General features: G+C 32.1%; 1 protein-coding gene across 3 annotated transcripts in view; it reads right to left on the bottom strand.

Moving 5' to 3' along the window:
- The window catches only part of LOC129002334 (longitudinals lacking protein-like), a 128,108-nt gene that overhangs the window by 96,769 nt on the left and 13,290 nt on the right, over window positions 1-18,049 (bottom strand). For all 3 annotated transcript variants that reach the window (XR_008491569.1, XM_054430053.1, XM_054430052.1), the window contains exon 3: window positions 11,162-11,218. Coding sequence is in view for 2 of the 3 variants with exons in the window: in XM_054430053.1 (XP_054286028.1) it covers window positions 11,162-11,218 (57 nt within the window). In the remaining variant the exon portion in view is untranslated. The remainder of the gene's footprint in view (window positions 1-11,161; window positions 11,219-18,049) is intronic.

Below are 18,049 nucleotides of genomic sequence, written 5' to 3'. Positions count from 1 at the left end.
TTTTCCTCAAAAATTAGTGTTTAAATTTCAATTCAATTGGAGATATTTTTTGTAACATGATATTATGCGTTTGAACTTTGAACTAACACATTCAGGAATTTACAAAAAACCCTTCTATGCTAACACAGCACAACAATTATTAGTTAATAGTTGCAATGGGTTAAATTAACATTTTATTTAAATAAAATTTACATAGGCTACACTGATTTTCATCTTCATAGTAAAATTTTATAAAATAAGTGTTCATCATATATTTGTTCCATACATTCATACAATAAAATAATACCTCCTATGGTTACTATTTCTCATGAAAAGTAATCTATAAATTTAACAGATATACAGAATTTTATATTGAATTTTAGATTCTCTTAATTCATTATGCATAATAAAGTGTTGTATAAAATGAAATCTTTTATCTCATGCATTTATACTTGATCTAAATCAGAAAAAAAACCATTCAAACACGTTCCTTCCATTGGTTAGGTAAGTAAATTTAAAAAATCAAGAGTTATTTTTAGTTTTAACATAACTCTTTCAATTAATTTTATTTATATCTTAATCAACTGTAAACCATTTAAAATAATTATTTTTAAGTACACAAATTGGAATTTGTTTATTTGATTTATGATATTTATCAAGAATTACGTTGTTAAACTTGATTTCAACAGCAGTCTGACAAAAAAAAATTAAAACTTAAATTTATAGTTCATGATAAACAAGTTCTTGTTTGTTTGTCTTATCGCTCGGGTGGAAGAAAGAGTTTAAAATAAACTGACTATCGCTTCCATTCCTTTATCCCTGCCAATCAGATCGAGTAAAAATAGTTAGAAAAACATTACTTTGCTGATCCAATTATAGCACTAAGACCATCACATAGCTTCAACAGTGGCACAGTTAAAGCCAACTTTAACATTTTGAAGTGGTAAAAATTGTTCACTCAATGTGCTAAGGATAAGTTAAAAATACTTTTAAGTAAGATTGTTGGCCTGCTTACTCCAATTACTTGATTAATTTTTTATTCTATAAGACATAATGTATATTAACTATTATAAAAAAAATATGTAATGAATATTTTAATGAATTCCTTCTCATGGACTATGTACCTGTTTTATTGCTTTTATTGTCCTTTTACGACTTTTGTTGAAAGCAAAAAGTAAGAACAATAAGTTAAAACATTTTTGATGACATATACTTTAGTGATTTCATTTAGGATATTTTCTACAATATTGGTAAAAAATTATCATATAGGCCCTACTAGTTTATTGTTTGATAAACCAGTTAAAGTTCCGGGTGTTTCAAAATGACTCACCCGGTTTTAACGCTTTATAACTTATACTTTTAAACTTACCGCTATAAAATACACATCAAACGAAAAAGCAACTCAAAGAGTTTATGCCTACCAAAGACACATTATTTAATAAAATTGATCCAGCAGAACTGTAGATTTAATTGTATAAAGTTAAAAAGTTATTTCCAACTTTTTTTAGCACTAGAAATTTGGAGGTTACTTGACGTTTTTGCAAATAACTTTTAAATGGTGAGGAAATCGGTCCAAGTGGAAGGTAATATTCCGAAAGAGAATAAAATTTCCTACAATCTACTATTATGCATATTTCGAAAATACTCAAGAGAGGTACCAAAAATTTCTTAAAAATGAAAAAAGTTGAAAATCCCCGTCTTCAATGTAGACAATAGACATAGCAAACATTAAATTTCACACTTTTTTATTTTAAGGCAAATTTAGGCTACATTTATTGAGCATTTTCAAGAAATGCATAATAGAAGATTGTAGGAAATTTGATTCTCTTTCGGAATATTACCTTCCACTTTGATCGATTTCCTCACCATTTAAAAGTTATTTGCAAAAACGTCAACTAACCTCCAAATTTCTAGTGTTAAAAAAAGTTGGAGATTACTTTTTTATTTTGTACAATTAAATCTACAGTTCTGCTGGATCGATTTTATTAAATAATGTGTCTTTGGTAGGCATAAACTCTTTGAGTTGCTTTTTCGTTTGATGTGTATTTTATAGCGGTAAGTTTAATAGTATAAAAGTTATAAAGCGTTGAAACTGGGTGAGTCATTTTGAAACACCCGGTATTAAAAATTATTCCTGCCATTGCATTTTACTGGGCATATAATTTTCTATAATAAAACACTTTAAATTAAGTTGAATTAAGTTTTGTTAAGTTAGAGAAAGATATACTAAAGTCACCAGTTCAAAACCGATTTAAAAATACCAAAGTGAGGATAAAATAAATTACACTGAAATAAAAAAAAATAACAACTTTATTTTTACCAAAAAATGCACTCTGTAGATTTTATACACACATTGTTTTTAAGGTTCAGTGACTATGTCATACCATAGTTTATTAATTAATTAGGCTATATACATAAAACATCCACACTTTTAATGCCCAGCAATACAAAGACATATTTGCAACTAAGAAATATATGACAAAAATTTTAAGAAACATTCTCAAACACAGATTACGTTAAGATAACTTGTAAACAATTTATTATTAGGAACTAAGGTATTTTCAGGAAGTAAATAAGAAACTCTTAATACACTTAAATCCAATGTTAAATATACTTTTTGTTTAATACAGTCATTAATACATAAGTACAAAACTAATAGTTGATAATGTTTTGTCACATCTGTTTCTCTGTCATAACAGTAATTGTTCACATGTAAATTATCATTTTAATAGGTCTAAATTAAAATCCATGTCGAACATCTGTGAAACCAGCTGTTAATACACACGTGGTCTTTAAAACTACATTACTAAGCAGATTTTACAGTCTCTGCTTAATTCTTTACAATTTTATGTGTACTATCTTTAACAACCCAAGAATTATAAAATATTTGACAATTGAAATCTTCATAAAGCAGATAAAAATAACGGGACAGTTGTAAATCTTCACCATAATCATCAAAACAAATAAACACTAAATAGATCCAGGTACATTGTAATTTAATCAGCTGTTGCTGTATCATTAAAAGACTGAAATGGTGCATTTAATCTAAAATCAATAGTTATTTAATTTTACTGAAACATATAATTAATTGGATCAACAGGTTTCAACCATCGTAGCGACTACAATATTTTTGTTGCTGCTGTTGCTTGGCAACCAAAACAACAAAATTCTAAACCTTGTGTTATTGATTGGTTTTTCCTTACTGTTTGTTATAAGAGATTGTTTTACCTTTTAAAATTATAGTGTTTGTCAGATTAGAAATATAATTTTATCACCTTGGGCCAAAGCTTTTAGTCAATTCTCTACTACATATACAGTTTGAAAAAACACTCAAGCCTACATATCCTTATTTTGGAGAACAAATAGGCAATAGCCTACTAATTAGCGAAAAAAATAGGTAAAAACCTTTTTTATAAGCTTTGACTACTCAAAAACAGTTGAAACTGAATACTGAAACTGAATTGATCCTTGTTCGAATAACTATTACAATTTCTATATTATGACTCAAACTGTACAAATTGTCCAAAAAAAACAAACTCAACCAACAAAAACAAAGATCACAAACACTCCAATCACGATTATTGACTATTCAGTTTTAATCTCTCACTAACAGCATTGTTTAAAATGTTTGTAATGTCTTTTTGGCACGAGCGCAAATGCACTCGAAGGATGTCCGCTCGGGCAAATTTTCTTGAGCACAAGTGACACTTAAACTGGCGTGACACGCCACATTCATACCTCATATGGCGCTCAAGAGTGTAGGCCACTGAGTACCCCCGTCCACATCGAGCGCAGGAGTAAGGCTTGCAAACTAAAACAGAACTCAAATTAGAATACTGTTCTCTTTGGCGATTGCCTTTGATCAGATCATGGATGTAAGTCGGTTTTCAACTGCCCGAAAAACTTGGTTCTCATTCAAATACTGTACAACTTTTTTTTAGTTTTGATCATTTAACATGAAATTTGTATTTTGAAATTTTACTGAACAACCCAGTTTAACTTACTAACCCTCTACTTATTAAGTGATTGCCAATTTTAACAAAAGGGATCATTATTTTAAATTAAGGTCTAATATACATGAAAAACTAAATAATTTAAATGGGGTTTTCACAATTTAATTTTTGTTCAAAAACAAGAACCTTTAAAAGATTGAAGTAATTTGTTAGGCTAGGGAGGGTTTAAGAAGAAATTTGTTATAAGGAAAAAATGTCGTTTCATTTTTTAATGTTCATAAAAATCTGACGGCTTTAGAAAAATTTGTTTACAATTCAAATTACAAAATTGTATTATTTGAACACTATATTCCAGTATAAAACATAGACACTTTTTATTTTAAGATTTTAAAAATGTATGCCTTTTGAGTTTAATTCATTCACAAATTAGGGAAATTGTTCCCATTAACCTCCCTAGGTATCTGAATCCAAATTCCTGTTCCTTAGGATTTTTATTTCAAAATTTAAGGATTCTGGGACTTAAAGAAAGCCCAGGGAATGGGGCAAGATACTCCTTTTGTTTGTGTTACAAACCAAAATATTACCATACATTAATATACAGTACACAAACAAACCATTTACATTTTTATCTGCTCAGCTGAAATAAATAAGTAAAGTTTATTAATAAAACAAAATATGTAGTAAAAAAGTCTAAAAATAACAGATAAATAGGCTATTTTATCAAAATCTTTACACTTCCTTGCTTACCTTCACTTGTTCTGAATTCCTACAGGATCTGCTTGAATATTAGTAATTAACATAATTCATTATTGATTAGAACGATTCCTCAAAATTCAATAACAATACAACGCTTGCAAAACGAAGGGCCATTTATATCATACAAACTTTCGCCTCTTCATCTTGCAAGCAACAAATTGTGATCACATTATGAACATAAGCAGATTTACAAGCATGATTTGTAATTTAAAAAATATGGACAAAGTGTTTTTATACTATAAGATTTCAAATATTTTAGAAAGTACCTATTTGATAATATTATTGTTTTAAATAAAAACCTAAATCTGTTGGAAATTAAAAATATTAATGCTTTATATTGATATCATCTTAAATAAATTAAACACCAACGACCGATGCTCAGTTCCCTGGTTGGTACACTACATTTAAAATAATTTATAAATAAAAAACTTTTTTGAAACAAAACGTTTTTAAACGTACTAAAAAGTAGAAAATAATCTATAAATATGTGGAGAGTATAAATACTTGTAAGATTTAAAACAAAAAACGTGGGGTGCATGCAATAGATAATTTACAATTACCTTCACCTATTGAACTAATGTATTATTATCAATTGCATGCACCCCACGTTTTTCGTTTTAAATCTTATAAGTATTTATACTCTCATCGGGAAGTTAGTATAAAGTTGATTGCAAAATTTGTACCGGACAAGAAAGCGAGCTAATAAAAACGTTTTAATAAGTTTACTTACCTGAAAAAAGTAATTATAATTGTAACAGTTCTTTTTTTATTTTAATTTTTCTCCAAAGCTAGATTGATTACATAAACATAATAATAAGTTTACCTGAAATTTAATATGTAAGGATTGAACCCCTCTATTATCTCTGGTATGACACCTCACCAGGGTCAAAATACAATTATATACATGCATAATTTAATGTATATAACTGCACAGTATAATTATGCATGTAAATTTATGTAAAACCTCATCATTATCTGATCTTTATTGTATTTTGACCATGATAAACTGTCACAAAAAAGAGACTCCTAACACCATACTTTTTTTAAATTAGAGACCTAAATGAAAAAAAAAATTATATTCTGTATTGTCTTTGAAGACAGGACAGTGATAAAAGGAACAATTGTACTCAGTGATTCATGTATAATAAAAAAATACAGAGCAATATTCTGAGTTCTGATTTGCAAAGTTTGCAGAAAGTTTATGATAACAGATTCTAACTACAGTTACTCAGTAGTTAGACAATGTTATCAGAGTAGTTAAGGAAAGCTAACTACTCATCCGAGTAGATATCTTAATGTAAAACAATTATGTATATTTACTTTAACAACTAAACAGAAACAACATTAAATTTGGACAACAATTATTATTAAAAACAAACAAGCAAATCATATAACTAAAACTTAAAAATAATTGTTAACTTAATCATAAAAATTAACATAGCATTATTGAATGTTTTCAAAGTTTGAATAGAAAAAATAATCAAAATAAATATTTAGATCTAAATAAATATTAAGTATTTTGATATTAAGATTAAATAACTAAACCTTAATAACCTAACTTAAGTACCAGTATGTATACTTTAATAAGAAAAGAAAACTTAGTAATGAAATGTCATGCTTTTCCTAGCATCATGAAAGTACTACCTACATTTTAAAGCACAAACTTAATTCAATAAGTAAGAAAATCAACTTTTGGGCATAACAATACAATATACACAACAATATTCATGCTTAACAATGACTTATGATTAGAAAAATCTTGAACTCACCTTAAATGGGTGTTAAAACAGTAAAACCATGTTTTATTTTCTTCAAAATTTTCTTCTTATGAGAATTAAAATAAAACTGTTAACACTCCTCAAACTGGCAAAAAATCTTCTCATTTGGTAGTCTTCTTGCATTCAAAACAGCTTTAGACATAACTTTTTTATTGTTATTCCCGATTCACGTTTGTTACAGTCGAAAAAATGTTAGCGATCGGTGAGCATACATTATTGTTTTGTTTCATTACAAAAATATCCAACACCAGTAGTATGGTACCTTCACAAATCTCAATTTTAGCCTTTTATTGATAGTAGGGGCTACTTGTAACTAGTCAAATTTGTCTAAATTGAAATTTATTGATCGTCAAAACAAATCAAATTTATTAAATTTATTTAAGTAATTTAGTTTTTTTAGCCTTTGTTATTGCAAAAGTTGTTATAGGCTACTAATTTCTGATAAATTCCGCCACAGATAAATTCTCAAGTAGCATGTTCTTTTTACACTATACTGTACAGTATTACAATGAGGCACTATGTATACTAATTTTTGGTACATAATTTTCAAGAAGGTGAGTAGTGAGTAGCCTACCGTTGCAGGCATCACAGTGTATTGTGTAAATCGAGTTAAAAGAACATGCCAAACTCTGTGGTGAAATACATCGGATATTAGTTTATGAAACACGATCTGCAAACTGCAAGAAACAGTCTAAAAAAACACAGTAAGTTAAAAATGAATATTTATTGTTCTTGCCCCTAAGAAAATAAATCAAACCAAATATTCATTGAATTTGTTGAAGGCAACATATAAATTAACCACTTTTCCTGTTTACCAGACATTCTATCACTGCTAAAAAATACTCTTTGGGTTTGAAAAAAAATCGTTAATGAGTTTAATTTTAGTAGCCTAATAAGGTTACAGTAGCTTGAATATCATCTGGATGTTTTTACAGTATTATAGTTTAATATTTTGAAAAATTAACAATGAGCTTCACACTTGTTGCAAAAATAAGAGTGTAAGTACTTACCTTTAGTGCTTAAACACGGATGGCGTTATCAGGTAAACCTAGTGAATCCTTAGTTTAAATAAAATTTGTTTGTGTTCAAGTGAATTAAAAACCGAAATACTAAAAATGACATTCTATCAAGGTAAAAGTAAATTGTGTCACTTGTTTTATGATAACAGGAATTCATGTATGTACAAGTAAATCAAACAATAAGACTTCATAAAATTTAGATTGTTCTAGCCAGAGAAGTAGTAGGATTGATGAAAAAGGAAGTGTATATTCCATCAAAAAGAAAGTGTATTCCAACAAAAATGAATTGTACTCCATCAAAAAGGAATTCAACTCCATCAAAAAAGAATTTTACTCCATCAAAAAGGAATTCTTCTCAACCAAAAAGGAGTTGGCAGATGCATAATATGTTGGTTTGTTGGGTGTTGTTTTGATTTAAGAAGTCAGTAGCTTTTTGATGGTCACCTAGTCAAGTGGTCCTTGATTATTAAGCTTTTAATCAATGGTCCTAACTAAAGAAACAGCTGATTTTAGTCAGTAACAAAGCAGCTACAAAGAACAGTACAAACTAACTATGCATTTATATCTAGTAAAATCAGGTAGGCCTAGACAAAGAATTTCACTTTTTCTTAGTGAAGCAAGTTAATGAAGAAAACTTAATCCAATGAAGCATTTCTTTTGAATCCAGATAAACCTATTAAGACAGCATTTTGGTAAAAACTACACACTTCAGTTCATAACATTTAGAAATTATGAATATGCAAGTTACAGCTAAGTCATGAAGTTGAGCCTACTGACAAACTGAAGCCAAAGGAAAGCAGTGTTTATGTTGCATCAAATAAGCAAAACCGCTTTTTGGGTAAGTTCAGTGAAGATGCTACGGTTATTTTTATATTTCAAGTCAATTGAATAGCCCATGGAATTTATTTTCAGAAAATCTTCCATAAGAATGAGTGAAAATAAATGAGACAGCCCTAAAAATATATCAGAAGTGAAACTTTGGTAACTGGGTCTTTAGAGGATTTTTTATTGAAGAATCGCAAACACAACTAAAAGATGGCGATTACCCCTCAAATTTTTCGGATAAGCCAGAGATTGAACTAGTCACTTTTACACTGAAGTCAGAGATGCAAAAAGGGCTTGCAACACATTCAAATGTGTTGTTGATGATTTGTTTCTTTACTGAAAAGATAGTGGGGTTAAAACGCAAAAGAAAATGTCTAACCGCCAACAATGTCTCAGTAAGATTGCACACTGCCAAAATGTGAGTTTTGATGAAACTTTTCCTGAAAGATGGATTGGTAGAACAGCCCCAATCCACGACTATTCTCCTGGTATGACTCAAATTTCTCATTTTAAACTGGGTTTTTGTTAAGGATACAGTCTATCAAACGAAGGTCAGAATAACAATTAAGTATGAAAAAGAATCATAAACGATGATCATCAATCTATGAAAATCATCTGCACAGTTGTAGGTGGAAAGAGCTAGAAGCCAACAACTAGAAAAAGCAAGAGCAATTTTTTAACAAAAATCTAAATTTTTCAGTAACTAAGTATCATTACTATTTCCCAAATGGAATAAATGCTAACAAACGTATCCCAGTTTTAGAAAGTTAGAAAAAAAAATCCTTGTGACAAATGTGCAATAAATTTTTTTAAATCCTTCTTAAATAAATCATTTTAAAATATAAACCTGATATGAATAAGAAAAGTAAATAGTAAGTTCGTTTTTTAAATATACCATGTTACTATGTCATTTCTGTATGCCAATTATAAAGTTGTGAATATTTTTATGAAATTAAATCAAACGGAAAAATAATGCAAAATATGGGAGACTACTTTCGGAGAATCAATAACATCAATTGCATGAGAAAACACAATGATGTTTATAAATGTAAAGCGCTTAAAGTTGAACTTTAGCAAATAAAATATGATTGTACGGTTAGAAACACTAATCAAGTAAAAACCCCTATATTTATAATGTAAAAATCTTCTCAAATTCAACCTTATTAAATCAAACTTGTTTCTTTCCCATCTATTTAAAACCTCTAATCCTAGAAAGCATCAAGCATGCATGTGTGAAGCTCAGAATGTCTGAAAAACAGGAAAAAGAAGAAGCCTTGCTGAACCGAAGTCCGTTAGGGAAGGCATCGGGAGAAAAGGGAAGAATCACTTTCACTGCACATCACTAAAAAATCACTGATCACTTGTATTGTAACGCTTAAACCAAGGTGTTCCAAATGTTTTCTGTACTGAAGTAAACAAAATTTGACGTGTTGGTCAGTAGCTCGACATACTGTAAAAATAAGGCAACAATGTCTTGGGTTTGCATCCTAATGCTACCACAAAAAATTCATTTTCTATTGTCCCGACTCACTCCTTGCCTTGCTTTTGCCCTAGGTGGATGCGGAAACAAGGTCAAGAGAGGCCCAAAACCGCTTTTGGTTTGACAATTAAAGAAACTTTACATGTACATGCGGCTCCAAGGAACTTGATTACCTAGTGTTACACAGTTTGGGAACACTAACAACAAAAATCTTTAAGCGAGCTTAAGGCAATTAATTATCGGGTGGTTAATGTAGGATTCACATGAACTAAGAATTACTTTATAAAATATCCAGACCAAAAAGTTTAAAAATCGATTCAAATGAAAAATTATTTGCTTTAGTTTATGAATAATAACTCAAATCAAATCAAAATATTTGAACAGAATAAACTGTTTTTTTATGTATTATGTAGCTATTGCTTTTTGCTTGTTTTTGGTTTGATAGTAAAAAAACGTGACTTCACATAGATTAAATGCTTTGATAGTCTAAATATATTACAATCATTCATTTAATTTCAATTAATTGGAATTATATAATTGATTTACTGAAAAAATACGTAATGTTTAAGAATAGGTTAGGGGTTTGGAATATTTTTTTAATTGTAGTATCAAAAGGTCAAAAGTTCCAATTTTGATGGTAAAAAGACAGTTGACTCTTCGATAAGTCATCAGGCCAATCCAAGACTAAAGAAATAAATAAATCTTGCCAAAAGTATATCCCAATCTATATATACTTAATACAATAAGGGGTTTCCCTGTTACAGTACATAACTTTTTCAGCCATCCTACCAACCAGTTTATACGATTGAGGTATCATTTCAATGCTTATAATCTAGCGCACCTGTCAAAGGTAATTAAAAAAAGCGATGCCCCTCTCTTGTTTAATTTATTTCTAGCGTCCATTTTTGATGACCCAGTTATCCTGACCAACTTTCTTTATAACGGTTTACATGTGAATTGTAATTTAACAGCTATGTTTGATGTTTAACCACAGCCAGATTGTAAACAAGAGATTGCGCAGTTTATAAAAACAAATTTTTGAAAGACAAATTTTTTGACAACTTTGAACTGATTGAGGTATCAAAAATAATCTTGAAAACGTAAATGGGTATTCCACTGGATTCATTTTGTCTCAGAAACAAGTTTTGGACCCTCAGACTGCACAATTTGCACACAAGTCCCCTCGTATTTATGATTGCTTTATTCATTTGGATTGGAGTAAGGAACACCTTGGTTTGGCAGTTCCCTTGGCAGTTCACGGCACTGTATCACTTGACACTATCACTAGTAGAAGGGGAGGGAGGGTTGGGATAAAGGACGAGACGCTGGTTCCACAAGACTCCCCTAGCCTACATCACAGTAGAGGCCTACCTTGCGGCGTCAGCTGCATCTCCTCCCCCGAGCTGTCCGCAGAGAGAATCCATGGAGCTGAAACACAAACAGAACCGTTAGTAAAACCATCGGAGGATCGGATAAAACATCTATTGACAGAAGTAGATATCCTATGTCGAAGTTGCAGCCGGTCTTATAATAAGCACAGACGTAGTTAAATTACGCCACGGACAGAGTTTACTACAATCATTAACTGATTGGCTACACACTGTTCATCAAATAGGCTACACACTGTTTAGCCATCAGAAAAAACAACATATTGTGACTTTTAAATTGTTTTGTCAAATCAACTACTGCACTAAAGTACTTAGGCCTATTGGAACAAAACTCAGTGCCGACCTCAGTGAGTCTCATGGTCACCTGTGCCCAGCCAGGTCCCGCTGAAATGAATCAGTCCTTGTAGAAAGGACGTCGGAGTTATTGCATCTGTGTTGCTAGAGTTACATAGCCTGCTGTTCCCACAGACCGGTGAATTTTTATAATTGTAAATATTAGTTATAGTGTTATTTAACATTTTTAGTATGAAAAACAGTATTTGTGAGACAAAAAATGATGTATTTTCATCATGGTGCCCACAAACGTCATTGCGCGGGCCTGGTCACCAGTGGCCGCCATTTTTATTGAAAAAACTGCTCAAAACACTATTTCAGACCTGGATCCTCACTTATAGGAACAAAAGGTAAGATTTTATATAAAAAAAATTTAGGCCCACTACCTGCCTGTCGACACACTGTTCTTACCGCACTCACGACACTGTGTTAAGGAGAAAATTTAATTTTGACAACACTTTCTATAGCTAAGTCTCTAATTAATTCAACCATTCTATTTAGCTACAGCTGGTCAACTTAGAAGAAGTGTCTATTGTATTACAGTATCAAAAAGTAACCTCAAAATCTTGAATCGAAAGGTGGAATGATAAAATTCACGTTATGGGGTTTTTAAGTAAGCGAGGTTTGAGTTATGGAGGTGTTGTACCGAAAATTTGAGATATCGAGGTGTTGGATTCTCACAATGATGTTATTTCACGACTATTATAACTCGACTTTTACACACAAAAACATTATAAACTGAGCTCAAGCTCTTTTCACGTACTGAAGGGTAACTGTGGTAGCAAAATTGAAAAGTTTATCATGCGTAAGGGGCATTCTGAATGACTTCTATCGCAAAATCAGTCCTGATATGGGAATGGTTTGATCACGACATTGCTTTAACCACGTTATAGCACATAGTCCACGTTCTTAATTCTTTTTGTTATTGATTATTTCACCTCGACCTCGTACTTTACCCTTTTTACAAATTCTTCGATTAAGTGTTTGGCGGAATTACTAATTCCCTAACGATTTCACCTTTTCTCCAAACCATCGTCATCTGTCTTAACCACTCCTTTTTTTTTGTGATCGTTTTACTCTTAGGCTTAACTGTTGACATGACGTCCGATGCACACAAATCAAAATAATCTTAATAACTGGCAGACTTACAATCCACTACCAAACAAAGGAAGTTCGATTTTTATGTCTGGAGAGGAACAGAAACACAGCTGACTTGCACTGGACGGCAAAACTTAAATTAAAAAAGCACGTGAGAACTTCAGCTTATAAAGTTAAATTCTGAGTTATTAAGGCTCGATAATGGAAAACATTAAGTTATTAAGGCACGTTAACGGTAAAATTTGAGTTATACAGGTTAATTATTACTTATCAAAAACCATTAAATGCTACGGTACTTATAGGGGTCATGTAGGCTATTTAAAACCTTTGACTTAACATTTTGAGGTAGCCTATAGGGCTTTCAAGGGGATTATACAATATTTGAGATATCTATTATATTATATTATATTATATATATATTATTTGTTGTGTCTGAAACAGGTGACCTGGTATTATTAGTACTGATAAATACTTGGGTGGATTTAAGTTTTGCATTAGTATAAGGATTATATCTATATATATAATTCTGTAAGACAAAATTTTTACCAGAAAATTGTGGACGTCTGGTAAGTCGCAGAAAAGTGGAAGGGATCTTAAATTAAAGGTCTTGACCCCAGGGACTCGGGAAAAATAGCAGAATTCCCATAAAGTTACCAGAAAACGAGATATAACGTAAAATATCCACCATAAGAAATGCATGGGGACTGAAAAACGTCTGCATTCTATGAGCTGTTACTTATTTATTTGCGATGTTCACATTTATTCCGAAAGTCAATGTTGGTAAACAATGTTTCAAAATGAATTGTGTTTAGTTTTTTTTTGTTTTTCGTTTTTATAATGATGAGTGAAGTAACTATACAGGGTAGGGGAAGACCTGCAAAACGTGGAAGAGTGTCCAGGAATTCAACAGACTTAAGAAATGTAAAAGAGAACGTCATGTAGGGCCTAGTGAAAGAAATCCAGAAGCTGTTTTACAATCTGTCTTTAGAAGAACGCTGGAAAATGAGTTGAGTGTTGTTTCTCACAAACTAAGTCCTCCTAAAGCACTTGCACGCATTGTGGCGCGTTTCACATCCCAGAGGAGGCCACAAATGGACATTTCAACGCATGTTGCCACAATGGACATGCCACAACCACAATTAAAGGACGAACTAAAATAACTGTTCTTACATGATTCGAACTTCATAAAAAACATAAGGCTTTACAACAGTGCAATGGCTTTTGCGTCCCTTTCCGCTACACAAAAAGAGATTCTGCGAAAGGGGGCTTACTGTCTTAAAATTCAGGGACAAATTCATAGATATTTTTCTGACTTACTACCGCGAAATGGGGAGTTTCCTTCATAATAATTAATAATAATTCTAACCATTACATTTGGTTCTCAAAATGAAAACTATAGCCTAACAGAATTCGTAAGATTACAAAAAAATCTTCTTCTTTAAAATTGAAGATTTTTTTTTGTAATCTTAGACGGCTGTATGATTTCAGCTCTGATTCGTCGTTCTCCGGGCTCAGGCCAAACCGTGTGTACGTTTCCATTCGTTAATAGGCCTATGTTGTGTTATTGATTTAATCATTATTTTACATTTGTATTTCATTGACACATCAGAAGCAACTAATATACGACTCCAACGGAAGGAAACCCAAGATATAAAACAAGAAACACTGTTAATTTTAAGTAACATAAAATTGATAATTTTAAAAACATATTTTGAATATTTGCCTTTTTATATATGTTTTTTATTGTAGTCTAAATTAGGGGCTATGGCCCCTATAGGCCACTAGTAAGGTTATATAATTATATAAGGATATTATATCAGGTTATTAAGGTTATATAAGGATTGGAGTTCCTTATTTTAATGACAGTAAAGTGTTGGTTATAGACAAATTGGAAGGCATTTCCAATACCTGAGATAGCACGCTTGATTATTATTCACTTAATATGTCAGATTGTGTGGTTTTAGCCTATAGAACAAAAGATGAAAATATTAAGACATTGCCATCCCTTTTATTGTTATAATACTTTGATGAAGGTTTTTACTTATATGTTTAGTTTACATATTTAATATGTGGAGAATTTAAACGTTGTTGAGAGCACAGGTGTGCTGTGATTGGGGTTTAATATATTTGTACTAAAAGTGTGGCAATATTTCAAATCATGACTAATACAGATAGTTATGATTATTCAAACCTACAAAACCGTTGTTGAAAGTCCTGCTTTTAGAGAAAGATTTCCTTATAGGGAAGTAGCTATTACCGTAGGTGGCACGGTAAGATCTAGGCCCGGGGGCCGGGACCAATGTACCTTTTAATTTTTATGTCCCCAGAGGCCAAAAACACCATTCTTTCAAATTTGTATATAGGCCTACTGTAGGCCTATATAGATTATATATATATATACGTCTATGAACGCGATACTTTGAGTAATTTTTGTCTGATTTTGATGAAATTTGGTTTAAAGGTGCAAGGCGGGATAAACTTGAATGAGTTCGCGAACCAGCATGGTCCAGGATGGTGGTATAGGAATGGGGTTTTACAGGGGGTTTAATGGGGTAAAAAATGGTTATTCTCATGAAACCATGAATTTACCATGAAAACACAAATTCCCAATTTCTCTCTAGATCTTTTTAAAGAGCTTAAAAAAACAAATAATTTTGTGTATCATTGTGATTTTGTAGTTCAAAAAGTTGTAAATTTATAATTCTCATTTTATTCTTATGGAGAATATTGTAAAATGTTGTAGTTTGCTTGTTTATGGATATATTTTGATAAAACTCGGCAAATTTATTTATTTTATAGGCCTACAAGCTATTAATATTTTACAAAAAAATACACTTGATTTGTTTCCTTGTAGCAGCAAACCTAGGTGCTCGTTTAACCTAATGGTATTTAAATATATTTTATTGAAAATCAATTCAGACAAATGGAAATTCGCTTAGAAGGCAGGTTTGCGAGTATTTTTAGTTAGGTACATCTTAGAGTTGTTTGAAAACTTGTTAGAAAATTATTTTGAATAACTCTATTTGCGTCGTCAAGGTTCACCTACATTATTTCTGCTCTCAGTTTTAACTGATAACTTTTAATGGAAGCTAAACGTTCTGCTTCAATTTGAGTTAACATGTTGCAACAATGTTTTTCCAGCATTAAGAATTGAAGAAAACTGTTGCCTTAACTGATAACCCGTGTTAAGGAGTTTAGTTTGGGGTTTTTTTAGTTTGGTAATTTTATTTATTTTATTTGAGACATCCTCCTAAACCAATGATTTTTTTTCGTATAGAATCCCGAAAAGTCTCTGGATTACCAACTGGACAGCCATAATCTGCTTTGAAAGCAGCAACACCATTGAAAGTTGGTTAACTTAACGTGTCTCTCAGTCTCAGTATATGCCTCGCATCAGAACGTTCTTACGTTGTTCAGTGGAGTTTCTGGGGTTCTCTTAATACCTGTCCCAAAGTTTTGAAAGTATGGATTCGTTTGTCGAAATAGGTTAGTTAACTCTTGTAGCTATAAGATTTGGATAGCAATATTGCAACTTTCTCTTTTTGAACAGCGTATATTATTTGCCTTAGAATCATACAAATAAACTTGATTGTCCCTACTCGATCGTTGAGTACATAAACACTAATTCCTTCACTTATGTTTGGTCTAATATTGCCACTAAAGCTTTCAATAGCAACTTCTTATTTTTGACTTGAAATGTCTAGATTGTGTTGGTGAATTTTCTACCTCTTTTTTTCTACTCTCCTCATACGCATAAGATATCTTATTATTAATTGTCTCATCCTCCCGTTTTCAATATTTCTTATTTGAACTTGAGGCATTTTCTGTTCTTCCAACAAAACTGATTAACTGTTTAGCTTGGTCTAAACCTACCGAATATTGCAAACATTAATATTTACTCCCAAAAAGCTAATGAGTTTCTTTTTATAAACAGCTGTTTTTTGTTTTTAAATTTGTTCTATGTATTTCTTATGGGGAAAACCCGACCTTTGAGAGGCTCTCACGCCCTTAAGAGTTTAAAATGGTCCACGGCATTTTAAAATTCTAAAACCTAATTGCAAAACTACATATTGAGGCAAATCTTTTGACACCTTAAACGTTGAAATTGGTCCGCAAATAAGGGAGGAGTTACGTTAACAAAAAATGGCTTCACGTATTATATATATAGATACCGGTATGTAAACAATAAATAAAGACAACGTAGTGTTGTGCGTGAAATGTCGAGGGGGGAGCGTAGGAGAGGTGGGTGGTGCGCTGGAGAGGGGGAGGCACGGGAGAGGGGTAGGCGCGGAAGAGAGGGGGAGTGCGGGAGAGAGCGCAGCCATGGAGAGAGCAGGAAATTGGCGCCTTGGTACCGCGAAACATCTGGTTACTGCTCAAGCACCTGCCAGTCTGTCTAAAGAGAAGTCGGGTATATCAGCCTCCTGTCCGGGAAATCAAAAACCTTAAGCGGATATTTATCGCCAAAGACTTAAGCGGATATATCCGTCACCCGTCCGTGAAGGGTTAAATGATCGAGTTTATACTTTAAGGGCCCTATTACACTAGGTCACCAGGCGACGTCACCGGTTACTGTACGGGCAGCCAGCCTCAACACCAACACCAGAGAAGTCACAAGGAGTGAGAACAACCCCCAAAGTTCCTCCACTCCAATGTCTACGTACATTCAGCGCTGTCACCACGTTCAAGGACAAAGTGCTCTGTTAATTTGCGTCTTCTGTTCCATTAAATTACTCTTCAGTTTAAGTTATACAGTTATAGTGAAGTTATATAGTTACTTCAGTTATTACTCTTCAATTTAAAAAATGTCTAGTGATAAAAATTAGTGAATAAGTGGGGAAGAGATGGAGGAAAGGGAATAAGGGAAGACGACTCAGTGAAAGAAAGCCAGTCTAGTGTAAAATGGACAAACCAAGAGGATTGTGTAACGAGCTTTGCTCGTCTCCTCCTTTTCCTCAAAAAAAAAAGAGCAATAAGTAGTATTTCTTCTTATTTTTCCGACATTACTCACTGAGTCAATACATTGGCATTAAACAATCTGAACTTGCAGAACACAAAAATACACTGGTGACGCAACTGCGGTGACTATGTGTAATACGGGCCATTTGATTCAATACTTAGTGACAAATCTTGGTCACCAGTGGTTACTCGTCTGGTCACGGGGCAGAGTCACCGGTCAGTCACCAAAGGTTGGTGACACAACAGGTGACCCTAGTGTAAAAGGCGCTGTAACAGTGCCCACCAACCAGTCAGGTCACCGGTGACGTCGCCTAGTGACCTAGTGTAATAAGGCCCTAAGGAATGTTTGTAACAATCAACAAAACGGACAATGAAATGTTGATAGAATATTTTACTTTAATTAAACATTTTTTACTGTAACAACACTAAAAATAAAGTGACGGAAAAGTGACTGAAACTAAATGACTGACAGTTTGACTGA

This window comes from Macrosteles quadrilineatus, unplaced genomic scaffold (assembly GCF_028750875.1).
Source record: "Macrosteles quadrilineatus isolate MER2022 unplaced genomic scaffold, UCM_ALF_1.0 Scaffold_9__3_contigs__length_116548681, whole genome shotgun sequence".
Lineage (NCBI taxonomy): Eukaryota > Metazoa > Arthropoda > Insecta > Hemiptera > Cicadellidae > Macrosteles > Macrosteles quadrilineatus.
This window is presented reverse-complemented; position numbering and strand designations above follow the sequence as displayed.